This window comes from Rattus norvegicus, chromosome 2 (assembly GCF_036323735.1).
Source record: "Rattus norvegicus strain BN/NHsdMcwi chromosome 2, GRCr8, whole genome shotgun sequence".
Taxonomy (NCBI): domain Eukaryota; kingdom Metazoa; phylum Chordata; class Mammalia; order Rodentia; family Muridae; genus Rattus; species Rattus norvegicus.
In genome coordinates, this window is record NC_086020.1 from 193,520,466 (window position 1) to 193,543,669 (window position 23,204).

The following is a 23,204-nucleotide window of genomic DNA, read 5'->3' on the forward strand; positions in this document are numbered from 1 at the left end:
GTTTGTATAAATGCTAGAGAACAAAGACAAGACAACCTTGGATAGCTGTCTCACCTTTTTGCGACAGTTTCTTTGTTTTGCTACTGCGTATGTGATCTTAGCTGTACTTGCAGGGATTCTTCTGTTTTTGCCTTCCATCTTGAAGTAGTAGCATTGTGATTATATTACACACCTGTTTTACTGTGTGGTCTGGGGATTCTAATACAGGTTCTCACATTTGTGCAAGTGCTTTACCCACTGAACCATCTCAGCCCTCTGAGCAGATTCTTGAGCCTCTGCTTTGAAGTGCTAGATGGGAATAGTATCTTAATTCTTGATGACATGAACAAGGTGTTGGATAGAGGGAGCCATAGCTGTTGGTTTCGTTGGATTGACTTTTATAGAACAGATTCTTTGTTCTACAAGTGAGCTGCTTCAGCATCTCTTGGTCTGCATTGCTTTGGGCAGAATCTTTGCACTGGAAGTTGGGGAAAAAAGGAAACTCCAGATCTGGCTACACTGTCTTAGCTTTGGAGTTCAAAAATCAAACACAGGTGGGAGGAGAAATGCTTGTGGCTGGTTCTTCCTGGGAAGAAAATTGTAGTCCTTGACCTGACATTGGTGGATAATGTCTTTTTGGCTATGTTCAACTGGAATGTTGCTTTCTGAGAAAATGTCATAGACTTTAGTTTTTATTTTTTCCAGTCAGGCTTTCTTTTAATTTGTATTTGGCGGTATTTTCATTATTAGCTCAATTTAAGATGATTATTGATGTGTCACAGCTTAAATATTCTACACGGGGTGTTCATCTTTTCTGACTTCACGTGAGATACCTAAAACATTTTTAAGATTTAAATTTTATTTAAGATTTTATGATTTAATATAGTGTTTTGGCTAGTTTCTTTTTCTTGAGACAGTCTTGCATTATATCCCTGGCAAGCTTGGAACTTAGAAAACAGCCTGCTTCTGCCTCCTGAGTTAAAGATTCGATTTTGTTTTTTAATGTGTATGTATTTGTGTCTCTGTATGGATATGGGCACATGAGTGTACATGGAGGCCAGAGATGTCCATTCCCCTAGGGCTGGAGTTAGAGGTGCTTGTGAGCCACTCTATTTGGGTACTGGGAATTAAGCTCTGAAAATGCAGTAGACACTCTTAACAACTGAGCATTTTCTCCAGCTCATCTAGTTTCTTAATGTCTGTTCTAGGTAAAATATTTGTAACTTTTAATTTGTTTTTATTGATGTGGAGCAAGTTAAAGAAACTTGAGGCTGAATGTGGTGACATACCTGTGATTCCATGTACAGCACTTGGCTGGGGCAGGAGGATTGACAGTTCTAGGCCAGACTGGGGTATATATGAGACCGTCTTTTAAAAAAAGCTTTCTCTAAAGACTTCATTTGCTAATGATTTTAATCTCAACTATCCTTTGTCACTGAAAGTAATGTGTTTAGGTTCAGTGAGTGACTCTGTCTCATAAACATAAGGTAGAAAATGAATGATTAAGGAAGACATCTACACACAAGTGAGCTCAACTGCACATGATTGCACACACTTTTGGGCACAGCACCTGTGTGCACCAGACCTTAGCCTAAGCAAAAATTTAAGTGTTTATTATGTGTGTGTAAGTTTGTGTACAGATGTGCTGGTACCCTCAGAGGCCAGAGGTATTGTAGATAGAATCAGTTATAAGCTGCCTAGCATGGGCGTTGGGAACCAAAGTCTCGTCCTCTGCAAGGACAGTACTTGCTTTTAATTTTAGATTGATTTCTAGTCCTTAAACAGACATTTAAGTGAGCTCCAGTTCTGTTAAAAGCCCAATGAAGTTTAACAGGGAAACAAAATATTTAATCTTTGTTTTATAAGCTTAGTCCTTTTAAATTTTTATTAAAAGTAGAGTGACATTTTGAGAAATGGCTAGGCAACTCTTAACAAAGAAAAACATTTAATTGGGGCTGGCTTATAATATCAGAGGTTTAGTCCATTATCACCATGGTGGGAAGCGTGGCAGCATGCAGGCAGACATGGTGCGGGGGAGCTGAGAGTTGTATCACTCGATCCACAGGCAGCAGTAGGAGACTGTCACATTGGGTGTAGCTGGAGCTTCTATGAGACCTCAAAGCCTTCCTCCACAATGGCATACTTCCTCCAACAAGGCCACACCTCCTAATGGTGTTTCTCCCTGAGCCAAGCATTTAAACTGGAGTCTCCTCTTCCTTTCTGCCTCCTTCTCTCCCCCTCCTCCATTTTTTTTACACTTAGGTTTTCTTTTCTTCTTCTTCTTTTTTTTTTCTTTTTCTTTTTTTTCAGAGCTGGGGACCGAACCAGGGCCTTGAGCTTGCTAGGCAAACGCTCTACCACTGAGCTAAATCCCCAACCCTCTTCTTTTTTTTTATATCTCCATTTAAGGAGATTCAATAAATATTTACTTCTTTACTTATTTTTGAGTATGACTCCCTTTACAGGATCAACTTTGTGCATGACTTTGTAGTTATTGTTCTGTGGTGAGTCAGCAAACCATGTTAAACATGATACCCTTTGTTTTATTTGCCCTTTATTGACTACATTTTCAAATTAAATGTCTTATCCAAAGAATAACATCCTCACTGTTTTCTGCTCAGCTAGTACAAATGGGTAAGAATAGACCTCTTGACCTTTTCATTTGACTGAGTCTCTTAGTGTAGAATTTGGATAACCTCTTAAAGGAGTTAGTGAATAAGCGGTTATGGCAACTAGATGGTTGTGAGCTACCACATAGGTGCTGGGAATTGACCTGGGTCCTCTGGAGTAGCAGCTAGTATGCATAACTGCTGAGCCATCTTGTCAGCTGTATCTTGGCATTCTTCAGGTCAATACAAGTTATAGGAGTCAGTTTTCTGCCTCCCAACATGTGAGGCTTACAGTATTTGGAATAATTTTTATTGGCCCTATTTTACTTTTTTTTTTTTTTCCTTTTTTCTTTTGTTCGGAGCTGGGGACTGAACCCAGGGCCTTGTGCTTGCTAGGCAAGTGCTCTACCACTGAGCTAAATCCCCAACCCCCCTATTTTACTTTTTAAACTAGCACATAGCTAACAGACTACATGTTGAAAAACCTTGAATACCTTATTCTAAATGATGCTGAATATTATTAATATATTGCTATATTTGATGACAAATTGACTCATTGGTTTCTGATTACATAATATTTTAAAATTTCAATTTGAAGATGTACAGATTTTTAAGAATATATGAAAATAAGATGTCACTAATTATTGACTATAATATCTATATTGTCTCTAGATAGTTTTCATTGTTTGATACCAGAGTTGGGTTTAATATGATTGTGTTTGCACACATATTATCGCATAAATATAAATTTGATATTTTTATGCATAGTGCTAAAGCCAACTTGTGAAGTTTGCTGGATATTTATGAATATAATATAAACATGTTGCTATATGGTATTTAGAAGTTGAGCCAGTTCATAATTTTTTTTCTGTATTACAGATGCCAATTTTTTTCTTTATTAAAATTTATCTTATATGTAAAGATATTTGTCTGCATACATGTCTGGGCCCCATGTGCATACAGTGGATTCAGATGCCAGAAGAGGTGTTAGACCTTCTGAACTAGAATTAGAGATGGTTGTGAGCTGTCATGGTGATGCTGGGAATTGAACCCAAGTCCTCTGGTTCAATTCAGCGAGTGCTTTTTATGACTGAGCCATCTTTCCAGCCCCTATCCAGTTTCACCTATGTCAAGTAATGTTTAGATGTTTATTAATATGGCCTCTCTCATGGCCATTCTGCCCTTTTACTTTGTTGCCAGTTGTTTTGTCATAGTTTTAACACTTCTTGACCTCCAGCTTTCCATATTCTTTTTGCTGCTGTGCAGGGCAGTAATTAAACACAGGACTTAGAAGCCCAGGGGAATGCTTTATCCTGAGCTATATTCTAGTTCTTATCTGGATTATTTAATTCAGACTTCCTACAATTTAATGTACAGGACACTCTAATCACCTGGACTGGCCTCTCACTGAGCAATTAGGGGCCTTATATGTTAATTCTAGCAGTTTTTTCCTTTAACTGAAAAGACATGTCTTTTTTTTTTTTGCATATTTTCTGAGGAAGAGGGTTGTTTATAATTAAAAGATGTGAATGATATCAGAAGGAAAAGCTAGGGCTGAGTAAAAAGATTATTAGGTCGTGCAAAAAACTGATGATTAAATTTAATACATATTGGGGCTGGGGATTTAGCTCAGTGGTAGAGCGCTTACCTAGGAAGCGCAAGGCCCTGGGTTCGGTCCCCAGCTCTGAAAAAAAAAGAACCCCCCAAAAAAATTTAATACATATTTAAAGGAAATTATAGTGATGAGAAGTTAATTATAAGTGATTAATAGAAAATTATTTTGTTTCAGTTAAACATATATTTCAGTTTGAAATGTTGGAAAGTTGTTTTCTGTATCTTAGAAGTCTTTTTTCTCTTAGATGTGTGAATACTGACATATTCAAGGGCTCTGTGTCTAGGCTGAGGACTTAATATTAAGTCTTTATGCATGATAGGTAAGCTTTCTACCATTGAGATGCATTCTCATCTAGCTCAAGCCTTCCGCCCTTTACTTGTCTTTAGTAATCAAAGTTGCATTCTAGGTTTGATTTACTTATATCCCAGTGGTTCAGCTGAGAAGCAAGTTAAATAGTATTTATTCAAAACCTACTTTTTGACTAAAACCTTTCCCTTATTTTGAATAATTGTATATTTTCTATATGAAAATTAACCACATAGAAACATGTTAGTCACCCAGAATTCTTAATTTCCTTAGCTATAAATCTTACTGCATTATCATTATGAAGTCATTTCTTTACGTTTTTGTGTGTATGAATTTTGTGTGTTGTTGTGCTTCTTCAGAAGCTGTATACATTGCCTTTTTAAATAAATGGTGTGTGCGTGTGCCTGTGTGTGCGTGTGTGTGTGTGTGTGTGTGTGTGTGTGTGTGTGTGTGTGTGCGCGCGCGCGCGCCTGTGTGTGGTGTGTGGGTGGTATTTGTCAGCCAGGAAGAACTGCGTATCTGTTCACACAGGGGAAGACAAACAGTAATAACTAGAACCTGAAGCAAGTGGCCACTGATGTCTTCCGTAGAAATTTTAACAGCAGTGGAAGTGATAGCAGCAGATGTTAAGAGAATGATGATTTCTTATTGTCACAAGTAACTCCCCAGTTAGACCAAGCTGACAAGCTAGCAAACCACATACTTGGCTTTTTAAGTATGTTCTGGGGATCAAGTTCTCAAGCACTTTACTCACTGAATTATTCTCTCTCTAGCCCCCACTTCAGTCCATTTGATTCCGCTGCATTTCTTCTTCTTTTAAAGATTGTTAGTTTATGAGTGTTTTTTTCTGTATCACATGCATGATGTGCTTGTAGAGTCCAGAACTGGGAATTAGATTACCTGGAACTGAAATTACAGGGGGCTGTAAAATGTCCTGGGGGTGAGTTGAACACAGGTCCTATTGGAGAACAGCCAGTGCTTTTAATCTCTAAGCCCTCCAGTTCTACACAGTTCCTTTTAATTTAACCAGTTAATTTATCATATATTTATTTTACTTTTAAAAATTATGAGCATACGTGTGGGGGTATGTTTATGCGTGTGCTGGTGGTGCCTGAGGAGGCTGAAGGCATTTGATTACTCAGAACTAGTTACAGATGGTTATGAGCTACCCGTTGTAGGTGCTAGTAACTAAATTCAGGTCCTTTTCCAAGAGCAACCAAGCATTCTTAACCATTGATCTGGGCTGGAGAGATGGCTCAGTGGTTAAGATCACTGACTATTCTTCCAGAGGTCCTGAGTTCAAATCCCAGCAACCACATGGTGGCTCACAACCATCTGTAACGGGATCTGATGCCCTCTTCTGGTATGTCTGAAGACAGTGACAGTGTACTCATATAAAAATAAATAAATCTTTAAAAAACAAAAAACAAACAAAAAACCCATTGATCCATCTCTCTAGACCCTTAATTTAATTTTCAAAAACATGTGTTTAGGTGTATGTGTGTGTGTTTGTACACATATATTGTTGTAAAATTATATAAAAAGAATGCTGTCTTTTATCCCACTCTAGGTCTGGCACCGTAGTGCTCCAAGATATCTTGTAGATATCTTCATCTCAGTCAGCAAAGCGTATCACCCGCTGTGCTCTATCCCATATCACACTGCCAATGGCTACTCTCTGTGCCTGGCAACAATCTCTCTACCCATCTAATTCCCAAGGCAGGTTGCCACCATGCCAGACATACACATCCCAGTTCTGTGACAGCCTAGTGTCTCCAGCCACCACACACTCTCTTAAATTCAACTAAATCGCCATGAGAAAGAACACAGAACACAATAACCTCTGGTCCAATTGATAAGATATAATTGCCTGCCTAGATAACATATAGTTTGCTCATCTACATACACAAAATCCTGTACACATCCATCCCTAAAGAATATAAATAACAACCTGTAAATGTGCAGAGAGGAATCTTAACATCTGCTTCCATGTTCTCTCGGCCACTCCCTTTCCCTGTCTCTTCTCCTCTCTAAAACTTTTCTTCAGCCCATCCTTCCTTCCTTGTCCAATGACAGGCCTCGTTCTATCTTGTGCTTGCCTTCACCTGCATAGTGACATCGTCCTACATACATATATAGGTGCCTGCCCTGCAAAAGCAGGAATAGGGCATTGGATCTCTGACGCTGGAATTACAGGAAGTTGTGAGCACCCTGGAAACCAAATTCTGGTTCTTTCTTTTCCAAGAGAAGCAAGTGCTTTTAACCTGATTTAACCCCCGCCCCCCACACCCTTCACACACGTATCTTATTTTTCTTGAAGCAGTTTCTCTTTTATGTACCTCTGGCTTCCTATAGCTTGCTATGTAGATAAGACTGATCTTAAACCCTCTTGTCTCTGCCTCCCAACTGTAGGGATTAAAGGAGTGTCCTATATCATGCCCAGCAACTTACTTGTTAGATTTAATTAATTAATTAATTAATTAATTTTTATTTTATGTGTGTGAATATTTTGCCTGCCTATGTATATGTAAATTCATATTTCTCTATGGCTGTCCATACAAAAATGGTTTTGGTTGACCTTTTCCCGTCTTCTGTCCCCCATATCTTGGTCTCCTATCCCTGCTTAAATCTTTGCACTCCTAGAATTCTTACTTCTGTTTTCGTTTCATAATGTGTTCTACTATTACTATCCAGCCCACCGTATCCCCATTCTTTTGGGCTTTTTTTAGTTATGTGGCCTCTACGTACACTTCTACATAAACATATATACACATATATTACTTAAACTACTTTCCATTAATTATTCTCATCACTATCAATTTAGTTTAAAACTTATACACTATGTTTGAATATGCTATAAAATTTAGAAGTTAGAATCTGCATATGGGAGAGAACATACCACACTTTCTTAGTGTGGGCTACTTCAGTTCATGTATTTTCCATTTTCCTGAAGATTTAGTAGTTTTCTTTTTCTTTGTGGCTTAATAAAATTCCATTGTGTTTGCAAAGCACACTTTTCAGTTTTTCTGTAGTGGTTCCAATTCCAGATTGCTGTGTATAGAGCAGCAATAAAGAGGCCTGTGTAAGCATCTCTGTAGTATGGTATGGCATGGAGCCCTTTGGACATGATACTGCGGGATGGTATGAGTTCTAGTTGTATTTTATTTAGTGTAGATGTTTCCACACTGATCTTCATGGTAGCTGTATCTGTTGACACGTTCATCAACAGTGACTAGGAGTTTTCTTTCCTTGAGCTCTTTCAACTTTTTATTTTTTGTATGATTGTCATTCTTTTGACTGGGATGAGTTGGAATTACAAGGTAGTTTTAATTTGTATTTTTCTGTCTGTCCCAATCTAAGGAGTTAACAGTTCTTAAGTATGTGCTATAGTTCTTGAGATTTTGATTTAGGTACTGTGCGCCTCTGATCCATTTATATGTCCCTATGTCCTTAAATGAGTTTTCTACTCTCTGAATCTATTTCTTCACCTTTATAATGGGAGCAGTAATTGAAAGTACTTATGTTAAGTAGACTTAAATGAAACTAATAAGGTACATTTTATAACCTGGTATTGTGGAATATAGTGGTACATTCCATTGATCCCAGAACTCAGAAGGCAGCGGCTGGTGGATCACTTGTGAGCTTGCAAAGTGAGTTTCAGTCCAGCCAAGTCAGCATATTGAAAATGTATTTCAAAAGGAAAAGGGTAAAGAGATGGCTCAACAGTTTAGAGCAGAGGACCTGGGTTCCATTCCTAGCACCCCCTTAGCGGCTCACAACTGTTTGTAACTCACAGATACCCAGGCAGGCAAAACACTAATACACATAAAATATAAATAAATAAATTTTTTAAAAAGCAAAGATGACCCTTGTATTAATGAAAATTTAAATAAAACTTGGGCATTATTGACTCCTGTCTATCATAGCCCCAATTTACAAATGGACAAGTTAGATTGTTAAGTAAGAGAAAAGTGCAGGGTAGAACACAGTTTAACTGGGCCCAGAGCATCAGACAGACAGGAAGTGGTAAAGTGTAAAGATGTCCTCACTGCTTTCATGGGCATTTGGGGGAGGGGTTATTGAGTTTGTTTTTGTGGATCAGAAAATCTTGAAATTCTCATCCATAGTTTAGAATAGTTCTTGTCAAAGTGTGGAGTGAGGTCCATGAGAGCTGTAGCTTTCATGTGACGTTCAGCTGTTCTGTTACCCTCCAAAAGCAGTTACTGGCTGAGCTCTACTGATTGACTTCACAGCAACCGAGTTATTGTATGTCATTCAAGTTCTAGGTCTCAGCTATTGCGGTAATTTACTGTGTATCTATATTTTCTTTTCTGTTCTTTTCTTCTTCCCCCTTCCCTTTTTTCTTGATTGGCTCCTTGACTCTGAAATAGTCTTAGCTTGGCACCCTTAAGAAAGGGAATGTCGTTTTTACAATATGAAATGAACATGCATTAAGAAAGTTTAAGCCTATACAGCATTAAGTCTGAAGAACACTTAGTAAATGTAATTTTTTTCTGTATTTTACTGATTTTTTTTAAAACTTTTTTTTCTTTTTTTTTTTCGGAGCTGGCAAGCGCTCTACCACTGAGCTAAATCCCCAACCTTTTTAAAACTTGTTATACTAAAGTTATACAGCATTTCTTCAAGTTTCACAAATGCCATTATTATATGAACTAAGAGCATGTAAAGAATTTTTTGCCAGACCTGTTCCATTTTCCCATTTTCTATTTTAACATCTTAAATTTTGAAGTGAAATATGTTTATATCTAAAATATAATAAATGGAATTTAGGGACCAAGTTTAAAAGATTAGTACTAGCTAACCATGTTTTTAAAGTATTTTTCACAGTCTCTTGGCTTTTACTTTTGAAAAGGCTGACACAAGCAACTCCACCTTGTCGGTTAGTTTTCACAGGGTATATGTTTCCTGGGAAGTATTCTTTTAAAACAGTAGTTCTCAACCTGTGGTCTCAACCCCTTGGGGAGTGTCAATTCTTTCACAGAGGTGCCTAAGACCATTGGAAAACAGATATTTACTTTAGGATTCATAACAGCAGCAAAATGACAGTTATAAAGTAGCAATGGAACAGTGTTCTGGATGGAGGTCACTGCAGCACAGGAACTGTAGTAAATTGTTATACCATTAGGAAGGTTGAGTACCATTGCTTTAGAATGAGAGGCAGGGGAGGGAGAGGGAGAGGGAGGGGGGAGCACGAGTGTGTGTGCTCGTGTGCTGCAAGTGTGAAAAATGGTGGGGTGGGTCAGTCTTTAGTTATGTTGTCAAGGCTCTCTGTTCCCACTCAAGTGATTCTTGTGCATCAGCTTCCGCAGTAGCTTGGATTACATGTGCTTTCCACCAGACCTGGATAGATTGAGAAAATCTGTTTACATTTTTATTTTCTGTCAGAATGATTATATTAGATTCTGTGGTTTGTGTACTTACTATGTAGTTCTTGGAGACTTTGTTATACCTTGGACTTTACACATGGTGTTTCTTAGAGTTGTGTGTTATAAACTGTAAACAACACTAATTTTAGCCTTTGCTGGATTATATTTGTTTTGGTTTTGCTTATTTGTTTGGGGACAGAGTCTTGCTATGTAGTCCAGACTGGCCTTGAACTTAGGATCATTCTGTCTCTCAGGTTTTAGGATTAGAAACATCTGCCATCATGCCCAGCATGCCTTTTATTTTATTTTTATTTTTTTTTTTTTTGGTTCTTTTTTTCGGAGCTGGGGACCGAACCCAGGGATGCCTTTTATTTTTAAGTTATGTGTATGTGTGTGTACATGTGGATATGTGCATATGAGTGCAGGTGCTCTTGGAGGCCAGAGGCATTGGTTCACCCTTAGAACTGGAGTTACAGGCAGTTGTGAATTACCTGACATGGGTGCTGAAATCATACCCAGGTTCTCTGGAAGTCTTAGTTTGTGTTCGTAACTGCTGAGCCATCTCATCAGCCTAAACCATGTCATTTGTGTTGTGTATGCACCTTTAGTTCTGTGGTTGACATGTCAGTAGTTTGTTTTATTGACTTCTACGTTAATTTTTAATTCCCCAAGTTCCATATTTACCTCAGCAGTTTATCCTGTCTAATAGATCGTAAAATGGGAATAGGTAAAAGCATGGGTGCTTTTTCTCCCACAATCATATAGATTATATTAAGCACCAAACTAAATGTTATAGTATGTTTATTTTCTTCTCTTGCTACAACAAAATCACCCAAGAGTTGTTGATTGAGAACACACATACCTGGTACCCTTAAAGCTCTAGAGGCAGGAAGTTTTACTGGGCTAAAGGCAGCATTGACAAGACCGATTCCACAGGCTTTAGATGGAATTTATTCCTTGTCTTCTTAGCTCTTTCTTAGTGGCTGCCTTTCTTGGCACATCATTCCAGTCTTCTGATTGTCTTCAGCTGATGTGCTGTCTAATCTGCATCTGAGTGCTAGAATGGTGGGCTCAGTGGTTAAGAATATTTGCTCCTTTTCCAGAGGACCAGAGTTCAGTTCCCAGCACTTAGCTAAGGCTTAAAACTACCTGTAATTTCAGCTCCAAAGTATCTAACACCCTTTTTTAAAAAAAAAAAAAAACTTCCTTGGATACCTGTCTACACATACACACCAGCCTCATTCTTATAGGTTCATTCTGAATAATTCAGAAATGATTCTGTATTAAGCACAATGATGACATCTCCCTCCTCCTCGCCTTTTGAGACAGGGTGTTAATTATCTATCCCTGGTTGTCCCAGAACTATGCAGACCCGGCTGGCCTTGAACTTAAAGAGATTTGCCTGCCTCTGCCTCCTAAGAATTAGTATTAAAGGCGTGTGTCACAACTGCCAGCTGCAGTTTCTTTTATCTATTCATAGGCTTTGAAGATTAGCATTTATTTTAGGGCTGTCAGCTACCCCTTTATTATAATAAACATTCTTAGGGGGAGCATTTTAATACATGTTTTCTTTTCCTAAATGGGTATCATATTCCTCCAGGGAAATAACTCAGGCTGCTTTGTTCATGTTTTTGGTCTTTTCTGTAGTACATGATTGGTTTCTATATGGTTTTATGCAGACTTTCCTTCTTTTCCTTTTGAAGAACATTAACCCCTGCTTCTTTTTTCTTTTCTTTTTTTTTTTTAAGTTGGTGTAATACGGTGTCCAGTATGTCGTCAAGAATGCAGACAGATAGATCTTGTGGATAATTATTTTGTGAAAGACACATCTGAAGCTCCTAGCAGTTCTGATGAGAAATCAGAACAGGTATGCATCTGTTTTTCTCTATATTCATGTATATTTTTCTTGTCATTAAAATGTAAATTATAAAAAATTTGATTAAGGGGGTTGGGGATTTAGCTCAGTTGTAGAGCGCTTGCCTAGGAAGCGCAAGGCCCTGGGTTCGGTCCCCAGCTCCTAAAAAAAGAACCCCCCCCCAAAAAAAAAATTTGATTAAGTAATTTAGGCACTGCTATAGTTCTGTCTTTTAACTAGAAATTAAAGATTACTCTTCTATAGCTTCAGACTTGGTGGAATAAAATAGTTATTGTTTAAAAACTTAAAGTTTTACATAGATTTATGTTCTAAATATTAAGATTTTACCTGTCTGAATGTCTTATTGCTAAAGAAATATTTTTGAAGATACGGATGACAAAGTGATTTTATATACTGACTAAATGTTTTTAAGAGCAAGTTACAAAGTTTTCACTTATTCGTTAATCCACGAATGGCAAATGTGATGTAGATCTGTGTTTCTTTTGTAGGTATGTACTAGTTGTGAAGACAATGCAAGTGCAGTTGGTTTTTGTGTAGAATGTGGAGAGTGGCTGTGTAAGACATGCATTGAAGCACATCAAAGAGTAAAATTCACTAAAGACCATCTGATCAGGAAAAAAGAAGATGTCTCAGGTATGATATATATAGTTGCTCTTTTTAAAAAACGTGTGCATATGTGTGTGTATATACATATGTACACACTCATGCCGTAGTGCTATTTGTGGATGTCAGAGGACAACTTACAGGAATTGGTTTTCTCTACCATTTGAGTTCCAGGGATTAAATCTAGGCCACCAACCTTGGCAGCATATGCCTTTATCACTGAGATGTCTTGCTTGTCCCTGTACACATAGTTTCAGTGAGACATTTAAACTTTCGAACTTAAAAATAGCATGTTCTACTTATTTATAATCTTTGAATACTAGCACTTAAAAAAATAAAGAAAAATAGGGCTGGAGAGATGGCTCAGCGGTTAAGAGCACCCGACTACTCTTCTAGAGGTCCTGAGTTCAATTCCCAGCAATCACATGGTGGCTCACAACCATCTGTAAAGAGATCCGATGCCCTCTTCTGGTGTATCTGAAGACAGCTACAGTGTACTTATATATAATAAATAAATAAATAAATAAATAAAATAGAGAAAATTAGTCAAAAATCTTATTGTTCAAAAATGTTTTATTTTGTTACAGAGTCTGTTGGAACATCTGGTCAGCGTCCAGTATTTTGTCCTGTACATAAACAAGAGCAGTTGAAACTATTCTGTGAAACATGTGATAGACTGACGTGTAGAGACTGTCAGCTATTGGAGCACAAAGAACATAGGTACAGAAGTCAAAATTGTTTGCTAAAAATATTAGAAATAGTACTGATAAATTTGTTCTTAAATATTGGCCTCATATTTTGTCTGAGTATCTAAACCCAAATTTTATTTCTTGAAGCAATATATGTGTGATAAGGATATTTTTCATGTTCATATCTAGTTATATTTGTTATGGCATATTATTAATGAGAGTTCGTGTTTATAAGATTGTAATTATGTTATTTCCTTGCTTCCTAGTCCTATAGTTGAAATAAGGTTTTTCCAAATGCAGTGTATTTAGGCTAGAAGTTATGATGTGAAAAGGGAATATTTATATGGAGGTAACTGATAAAAGTTCTCATGTATATGGCTGATACTGTGTTTTAATATCTAAGCATAAACACATGGGTTTCATATTAAATGTATAATTGCAAGGAAACTATATAAACAAGTAAAACACTACTTAGTATAGCTATATTGTTAATACATAACTTTTTATTAATCATTTTAGCTGAATCAGCAGTATTCATGTATTTGCTTCATCAGAATTGTATTAGATTTGTACTACAATTTTTAGTTAGGCATACAACAGAATTTTTACAAGCTTTTTTTCTATGGCTTCTGTTTATTACAAATAATAGGTGTAACAGTTTTATCTACAAAACTAGAACTACCTAGTTTTTTTAAGAGTAGATTTTCTGAATCGATGAAAGTATGTTTTCGCAGTCTTCTGTTAAGAAATGGTAGTAAATGAGTAGCTACTCCAAACCCCAACCAACCTATATTTCCCACCTTCCCCTGTTCTTTTAATGAGGTCTTGCTGACTTCCCCCAAGTTGGTTTCCAGTTTATAATCTTCTGTCTCACCCAGACTCCTAAGCATCTGGGATTAAAGGAATATACAAGTAAGCCTGGAGTGATTGTTTTTCTTAGCTGTATGTTTACCTCAGTGAACTTATTGAGTTCACTGGATGGTACCATCTAAATGCTAACAGTTATATTTTATGCTGGATACTTTTCTCAGTACCAAGCTCATTTAGTTCATGAAGTATTAAGGTGCTGGTGCTCCATCTGTTTCAAAGGTAAAAGAACCTGCTCTCGGGAGGCCTTAGTAATTTGTATAAGTGGTGGAGCATGAATACCATTGTTTATGCTCTAAGTCTCTATATGTTCATTTCACCCCATGTTACAGTGAGACTAATAACACAATATATAAAACAGCTCACATTTGATTATATAAAAGTAACGCCCCTTTCCCCAAGAAAACCCTCACTGTTAAAATGCATTTTCTTAATCTTTATAGCCTTAATTTGTTCAGACATATTTCATGTTTCTCATCTGCAACTAGACTACCTGAAGTGACTAACTTGTGGAGGACTTTATTTTTAAGGGTAAATCACAGTGATATTTGTCCTCTAATTATCTTAGTAAAACATTTATTTATCTTTGTCATAGCTTCAGCAGGATTTTTGGTCCCTCAAATTTCTTATACAGCATTTGTTTGTTTGGTTATTTACTTATTTATATGTTGATTGATGGTCAATTCTCTGTGTAGCCCTGGCTGTCCTGGAACTCACTCTTTAGATCAGGCTGGCCTCGAACTCAGATCTGCTTTGCTCTGTATCCTGAGAGCTTGAATTAAAGGTGTATTTCACCACCACCCCAATATTTAATTTTTTTTTTAACTGCAGTTAATTATTTGCAGAGGTTGTGTAAAGCTCAGTGTGGAAGCCAGAGCACAGCTTTTGAGAATTTGTTATTTCCTATCATGAGTCCCAGAAATTGACTTAGGTTGTTAGGCTTGTCAGTGTCTTTATCCTGCTGAGCCATCTCTCAGGCTATCTCATATTCATTTGGTGAATAGCATAAGAAAAGGGAGATGGTATACTCTCCTGTGACAAGTTAGCTTCATTAGTCATTGCTCAAAGGAGCAGAGGGTTCACCGTTCATGGGCGGGGAGTTGTAGAAGAGTAGCTTCAGTTCCCTTCCCACCTTGAAAATTAACTATCATCCATTCCCTTTACCAATTATATCTTGTCCTAATTATATTAATATGTTCCTGTTTTCCCTGCTTCTCTTTTTTAGGTGCCTAGAACTTGCTGTGTAGACCATGCTGGCCTTAAACTTTAAGGATCCTCCCGCTTCTATTTCCTAAGTGCTGGGATTACTGAGTGTTACCCCACCCAGTCCTAGTGTACGGTCTTGAGTATGAGGATGAGGTGGGGGTTTGATAAACCCTTTCCTTTTCCTACCTTTAGCTTTAGGACGTTTCTATGTTTTTATATGTTTGTTTCATTCTCAGTATGAACAGTTCTCTAACGCCAAGTAGATGTCATAGAATTCACTTAGAACATTTATGTACATGGAGTTTGTTTGGTTCAATTCATTAAAGGTTCTTTCGTGGGGTACCCCTACTTCAGAAACATTGTAAATTGGGTTATGATGCACAGAACCCGAGAATTTCCTTAACTTACAATTGAGAATTATTATGACGATATTTTAAATACAAATGAATAGCCATATGATTAGATATTAGAACGGGTGTGTCAGTAGGTTTATTGTACATACGCTCATCAACCTACAAGTTCCCCACATTTTACCTTTTTTTTAAAGAATGCAGATTCGTTATATAGGCATGATTGTAAAATCATTGTCATTTGTGACCAGTTCAATCTTCAAGCCATCCCTTTTAAGTTTAGAGGGACAGCAGTGAAGTTCTTTAATGACCGAGCACTTAGAATGTCCCCCACCATTAAGGGAAATACCACAGTACCACATCTTTCTCTTGTGTTTGTACTTTCATTTTGTTTCGGTGACTGTGTAATCCAGGCTGTCCTCAGAATTGCTCAGGTAGCTTATGCTGGTCTCAAACTTGCTGTCCTGCCATAGCCTCTGAGATTCTAAATGTTCCACCAGCCCAGGCCTACACACCCATTATACTTTGCCTGGATATGTGATTGTGGAATGTATTTAAAAAGCTCTGTCTTGCCAGGTGGTGGCGGCACGTGTCTTTAATCCAAGTTCTTCAAGGCAGAGGCAGGTGGATCACTGAGTTTGATGTTAGTCTTGTCTACAGAGTGAGTTCCAGGATAGCAAGGGCTATACAAAGAAACTCTGTCTCAAAAAACAAGACAAAACATGAACAAAACAACAACACCCACAAAAGCTCTGTTTCCTGATAATACAGAAGTTCTAACTGGTCTGTCTGCTTTGAGACCTGTTAATTTTTCTCTGCATTTAGTTGTTTGTATGTTGTTCATAAATTTCCAGTAACAACAACAAAATACTTTGAAGTAGTTCATCTATAATAGGAAAGATAAGTTTCAGTGTACCATACATTATATAATCTTATTTCTATTTTTTCTTCACCATCTGTTCACAAGATCATTTTTTCTTCTGATATCGTTTTCAGAGTACAGTAAAAGCCCAAATGTAAGTGGCATACCTTACATAGTGGTGGCCTTCTAAAGAGGATGCTGGTCACTCAGGCCATATTATTGTCTATAAACTATGCAATATTTTGTTCACCTAGAATAGTTTGATCCTAATGAAAAGATGCAGCAGCTCTTTAATTGATTCCAAAGTTACCATTATGGGGAAAGGGGGACTTGTTTATAGGTACGATGAGTACTGGATTTCATTCTTTTTTTTTTTTTTTTTCTTTTTTTTCGGAGCTGGGGACCGAACCCAGGGCCTTGCGCTTGCTAGGCAAGCGCTCTACCACTGAGCCAAATCCCCAACCCCAGGATTTCATTATTCTATAAAAAATTACATGTTATAGGATACTCTAGTGAAATTTTCTTTCTACATTACAGTTTCTCTCAGTACCTGAACATGTGATAGTTATTTCAGGTTTCAGGATTGATTTATCTCTGCCAGGGAGACAGCCTTGACTAATGTCTATTAGCAGCTAACTTTTCAAACGGTCTCCATTATCTTTCAGTATCTAGAAGTTTCCTGCTCCAAAATGCTTGCCATTGGGTAGCTCTTACAGGCTTCTGCCATAAGCTGTAGTCTGCATAACGGTGTTGTCATATACTTCTAGAAGTCACATGCAGTGTGTGTCATATATTTTGAGTGTGGCCCAAGAGTATTAAGAAACTTGGACTTTTGTGTTATAGATGTATAGCTTGCCTTTCTTCAGGTGTCATTAAAGTATTGGCTTATTTCAGATATTCCTCCCTCCCCCACCCCACCACTTCCAGTTTGGTTGTGTGTGTATGTTGGTTTTTCATGACAGGTTTCACTGTATAGCCCTGATTGTCCTGGAACTCACTTTGTAGACCAATCTAACCTTGAATGCACAGTCCTTGGATTTTGGATTGGGATCTTTTCCAGCATGGTATCTGGAATGCAGTAGATGGTATGATACTTTCTTAGTAGTAGACAGTGTTGCAAGGAGCTATACTTTTAGTAGTTATTAATTTAACATTTTTAAAAAGATTTATTTATGTATGTGAGTACACTGTCGCTGTCCTCAGACACGCCAGAAGAGGGCATTGGATCCCATTACAGATGGTTGTGAGACACCATGTGGTTGCTGGGAATTGAACTTGGGACCTCTGGAAGAGCAGACAGTGCTCTTAACTGCTGAGCCATCTCTCCAGCCCTTAACATTTTTTAATGTAAAATTTTGTGTGTGTGTATGACTAGCATGTGTGGAGGCCAGAGGACAATGTTCCACGTGTTCTTTCTTTCCACCTTCTTTCTGGGACAAGGGTCTCTTGTGTCTGCTGCAGCACTGCATATTCTATGCTGTCTGGCCTGTAAGCCTGCTGTCAGTTCTGGTTCTGCTTCATCTCACTGTAGGTGCATAGGACTGCAGGTGTGTGCCACTGCATTCGGCTTTTACATAGGTTTTGAGCATTGAAATAAAAGTTGTCAAGTTTGTATGGAAAGTGCTTTTACCTGCTATGACACCTCCCCAGCATGCTGGAAGTTTTAATAATGTTAGGGGTTAATAATATTCCCATATGTAAAACAGGCATCTTTTAAAATCCAAAAAAGACCAACTAAATCGTGGGCTTTTTGTTTAATTTTTAGAATAAGTGGAGAAAGCAATTTTTTTTTTTAAATCTGTGAAATACCATACTCCCAGGCCATTTGTAAGAATTACAGCCATTTGGACAGGCCTTTCATTTGGTTTCAGTGAGCCTCTATTGAGCACATACATTCACCATTGCATTTAAGTCACTCTTTTAGAACTACTAATATTGTGTATTATTACATTTGAGATAGGCCTGTAACAAGTCTCTTAACCAAATCATGACAGTAAGATGGTGATTTGAAATTACCTAGTAGATAATTAATGTAAATTAACTGTGGAATTGGATTCTTATATGAAGGCAGAGTGCAGTTGATGATTTCTACCTAGAAACATGTTGGTGATGGGGAACCATAGTAAAGTGGGAAAACAGGAGCAAGATTGATCACTGAGTGTGACCGAACCTGTTGTGTGCTTTTAAAGCTAAGACCTGTTGAGCTGGTGGCATTACTTCTTTCCAGTGTTACTCTTTGTTAGTCTCTCTGACTGAGTCACCTTCTAAATAGTCCGTACATTCTTGTTGCACAGAGAATATATTGGCACTTGCTTCCTTTTTAAAAAAAAAATTTATCGGGTTTATTCTGTCTTAATAATGTCTGTACTTAACAAGTCAAGATTGTCCTTCAGGTTAACGTCCATGTTCTTTTGTTTGTTTGTTTCTGTTTTTTTGAGATAGGTTTTCTCTGTGTAGTCCTGGATGTCTTGGAACTGCTCTATAGACCAGCCTGGCCTTGAACTCAAAAAGATCTGTTTTCCTGCTTCAGACTCCCCAGTGCTGGGATTAAATGAATTAGTCCCTACCCTCTGGCTATTTGTAATACTAGGCAGGTGAAATGTTCACCAATTAGACCTGATATCCATACTAGTAATAATGTTCAGGTAAAAGAAATATAACCATATTAATTCCATTAAGGACATTTTAATATTTGCCTTTTTTTTTTTTTTTTTTTTGGTTCTTTTTTTCGGAGCTGGGGACCGAACCCAGGGCCTCGCGCTTTCTAGGCAAGCGCTCTACCACTGAGCTAAATCCCCAACCCCAATATTTGCCTTTTTTAAAAAACACATTGCTACTTCCTAGTCTTAACTTTATTATGTGTGTTAGGACTTAGCTTTAATAACTATTAGGACAATGGGTTTTTAGAATCTTTTAAGTATAGACTAGAGTTTATTCAGAGCATGGGGAGGGAAGTTAAAAGAGAAGAAAGGGGTAGAGAATGGCAGGGAGGGACAGGAGAGAGAGTGGGGGAAAGGAGGGGGAGCGGGAGGGGGAGGGAGAGGCCAGCTATGAACATGAGGAGAGGGAGAGGGGAAAGGAACGGGGAGAGAAGGGACCAAGGGGGAAAAGGGTAAGAACAAGAACAGGTTTTTAGAATCTTAGTGCATTGGGTTTCCCTATGAAATAGTTCATTGTCCTTTATGCACTACTTGACTTTTTAACCCAGTTATGATATGCAGGGTTCTTGAACATAGAGGTTTGAAATGTATGGACCCTGTTTACCCATGGTTTTTTATTTTTATTTTTATTTTTTTGATATTAATGACATTCTGAAAGAACTCTCAGATAATGTGTAATAAAACAAAGTAAAATAAGAAAACTTGAGATTTTGAATTATTATGTCTATGTAGATAGTGGTGGTCTTTCTCATTTATTACCATGAAATATGTATGTATCAGTCTATTGGCGAAAGTTAATCAAAAGTTAAATACCATGTAATGGTATTTGTTCCACTTGACCATTTTTTATAGAAAATTTTTAAGTTGCATAAATGAGTGAGTGACCCTTGCTTTATCTTTTAAATTGGAGACCCTACTTGTCTATCTCGTGTATATGGTGTATGTGTATGTGTACATGTGGCTGAGTGTATGTGTTTGTATAGGCCAAAGGTCAGTGTCATCTATTGTCCTTGATTACATGCAGCCTTACTTTTTTGAGACAAGTCCCTTACTGAACTTCAAGCTTACAGAAAATCTCAACTAGCTGGCCATCAAGCCTCAGGGATCTTCCTGTTTTCTCTACCACCCCCTGCCTTGGGATTCTAGACATGAACCACACACCTGACTTTGTATGTGGGGACTGTGCATCTGAACTTGTGTCCTCAGGATTGTACAGCAAATTCTTTACCAGTGTAGCCATCCCTCTGGTCCCTTCTTCCTTCTTTTTAATTGGAATATTTCCTTCTGTTACATGTCTGAGCCTACTGTTTGTCTTTCCTGGTACCACTTAATGAACCCAGGAATTTGTACATGCTAAACATGTATTCTACCTTTGAAACACACATCTCTAGCCTTGCTATTCATTTGTATTTTACTCAACATCCCCAATATGACCTTGATGACTATTTTTTTTTTAAATCATTATCCACTCAGTCAAGTTAGTGCTGCCTGTCGGAATGTTGAGTGATCTTGTTATCTTGATTGGGTGTGAGATATTGTAGCTATAGTGAGTTCATGACTGTTATGACTGTGACAACCCCCAGGACATGTCACAGTTCTTTCTATCCTCTGGCTCTTACATTCTTAAGTACTTCTGTGACCATCTTTCATCTGGAGTAGAAGTTGTGTGACATGGTGGCATTGATAAAGGTGTCCCATTTAGGACTCACCACTCAGTAGAGACTTATTCTTAACACTTGCACCAGTTACAAATCTCTTCATTAACTTTAGTATTGCAGGGAGAAGCTCCTCTGGTTAAGGTGTAGGGAAGGCCTAATCTGTGGATCTGAGCATAAATAGAGAAGAAACAACGTGTTTAGTAAAAGAACAGTAGTGTGCTTCTTGACTAGGACCTATGACTTCCTAAGCCATGGGCCAGATATACGGTATGGGGCGCAAATTCTGTCTGTATAATAGACCTTAAAACCCAGCCTCCAATGTAATTTGTTACCCCAATAACTTATGCCACTATTGTATGCACCAGTGGGCTCATCTAATTTTCTTGTTGTACAATTAATATTGCCTTAATTGACCTCTCACATCACTAAAACATCTGATCTCTCACAGATGTCAGTGGTTTCAGCATCTTTGGCTATACTAACTAGTAACTAGTAAAAGTAGCCTGATCTCTGGCCTATGCTTCTGTCTTAAGCGTTCTAACTGTGCTTATTATACTGTCTCATTTAGGGTTGATATTTTTAGTCTTCTATTTCTGTTGTATGATCTTCTTAAGAGTTCTGAATTTTCACATTCTGCTTAGAATTATTTAAAGACTTCTCATTACTTAGAGAACAAAACAAAGAAATGGCATGGTATACCTGGCCCTTGATCCTTAGTTTACTTTAAATTAGATTTCGTCTCATATTTTGACATTTGAATATTCTTTGACCCTGATGAAATTTCAGTAAGTAATGTACTAAACATTCTACTTTTAGGATTTCTCTGTGAAGCATTCCTAGGTCTCAAACTCATTTTTTAGACACTCCATTTTTGATACAGATTATATCTCATCTCATCACAGTGTGGTATCAATGCATATTTGTGTCTAAGTATTACTATAATTTGAGCTATAGTGGTCTTTTTACTCAACAACAACAACAACAAAGGGACAAACATGCAGAAGAAACTTTAAATTAATTTGTTGATTTAATAATTTATAAACATGAAATTTTTCCAGTATCCTGGTAGCCCAGGGATCTGAACCTTAATATTAAATCTAAATTTCTAGTGTTATAATGAGAAAGGTTGAGCATGTATCAGTCATTGACATTGTTAGGATAAAACTTCATTGATATCTTTATTTGATAGAATTCCTTTGGAAAGCCTCATGAAACATAGCAGGCAATAAAACCAGATGCAGCATGGCATATGCATTATGACTATAGTCTTATTTAATATGCGTAATTAGGTTTATGGGCATACGTAAGTTTTAGAGTATTTGCTTAGCAGGTGAGTTTGACTTACAGAACTCAGCCACTGAGTTTATATACATTAGAATGGTAGCAGTAATTAATTTAGTAATTTTGATAGTATTTTGTATAGTATGTTGTATTTTATGATTTATGAAAAAATAGCACCCTCTTCTGATGTAAGTCAGAGTACTCACAGTTTTCTGAGGACATTTTTTTCATAATGGCTGTCCCAGGCAGATGGCATTAAATGGCTGTTGTAATACAAGTGACCAGCAGTTAAGAGTTATTTCATGATTGTCTCATGTAATTTACTTCCAGGGTCTTAATTTATAAAGTTTCTGTTTCAAATATAGTTTTTGTTTGCTTGTTTTAAGGTATCAGTTTTTAGAAGAAGCTTTTCAAAATCAGAAAGGTGCAATTGAAAATCTGTTGGCTAAGCTTCTTGAAAAGAAGAATTACGTTCATTTTGCAGCAACACAAGTGCAGAATAGGTAAGCCTGTTGCATAAAAAAATATAATTTTGTTTTAAAGTTTGTTAAGAAAGCATCCAAATTAAATTTATTTTTCTACTATATTAAACATGTAGAAGACACAATTTTTAATAGACGAAATGATAAGATTTGAAGTTGGTATATTAACTAAACAAGTTTACAAAAACATTTAAAAATTTTAGGATGTATCTTTGATCTTTTGTTTCATTTTCGTTTTTTGAGACAGGGTTCTTCTGTGTAGCCTTGACTGTCTTACAGATCACTGTGTAGACTAAGTTGGCCTTAAAGTCAGAAATTACCTGCCTCTCCCTCCAGAGTGGGGGAATTGAAGTCTTTCACCATCGTGGCTGGGCATCTTTGACTTTTTATAATTAATGAGACTTCAATGTATATTATCTTTGAACTTGGAAAATGAGTTAGTTAATAGGGAGGGGACTGAATAATAAAATTAAAAGCAGAGAGTATGTATAAGATACAGTATAAAGACAGAAGGATGCCTGGGGCTTGCTGCCCACCGGCCTAGCTTTAGGCTCAGTGAGAGACCATCAGTGAGAGACCATCTCAAAGAAATAAGAGGAAAGCGATAAAGCAGGGCATCCAACATCTTCATCTGGCTCCTTCTCTTTGCTCACACACACATACACACACACACACACACACACACACACACACACACACACACACACACACACTGCCCCCCTCATGTGTGTGCATATGCTAAAGAACAGAAAACCAGTAGTGAATAAATAAATA

General features: G+C 37.3%; 1 protein-coding gene across 7 annotated transcripts in view; it reads left to right on the forward strand.

The window, feature by feature from the left end:
* The window catches only part of Trim33 (tripartite motif-containing 33), a 92,853-nt gene that overhangs the window by 24,723 nt on the left and 44,926 nt on the right, over positions 1-23,204 (forward strand). For all 7 annotated transcript variants that reach the window (XM_063282278.1, XM_063282274.1, XM_006233100.5 and 4 more), the window contains 4 exon segments: positions 11,645-11,763; positions 12,261-12,405; positions 12,963-13,095; positions 22,335-22,451. Coding sequence is in view for 3 of the 7 variants with exons in the window: in XM_063282274.1 (XP_063138344.1) it covers positions 11,645-11,763; positions 12,261-12,405; positions 12,963-13,095; positions 22,335-22,451 (514 nt within the window). In the remaining 4 variants the exon portion in view is untranslated.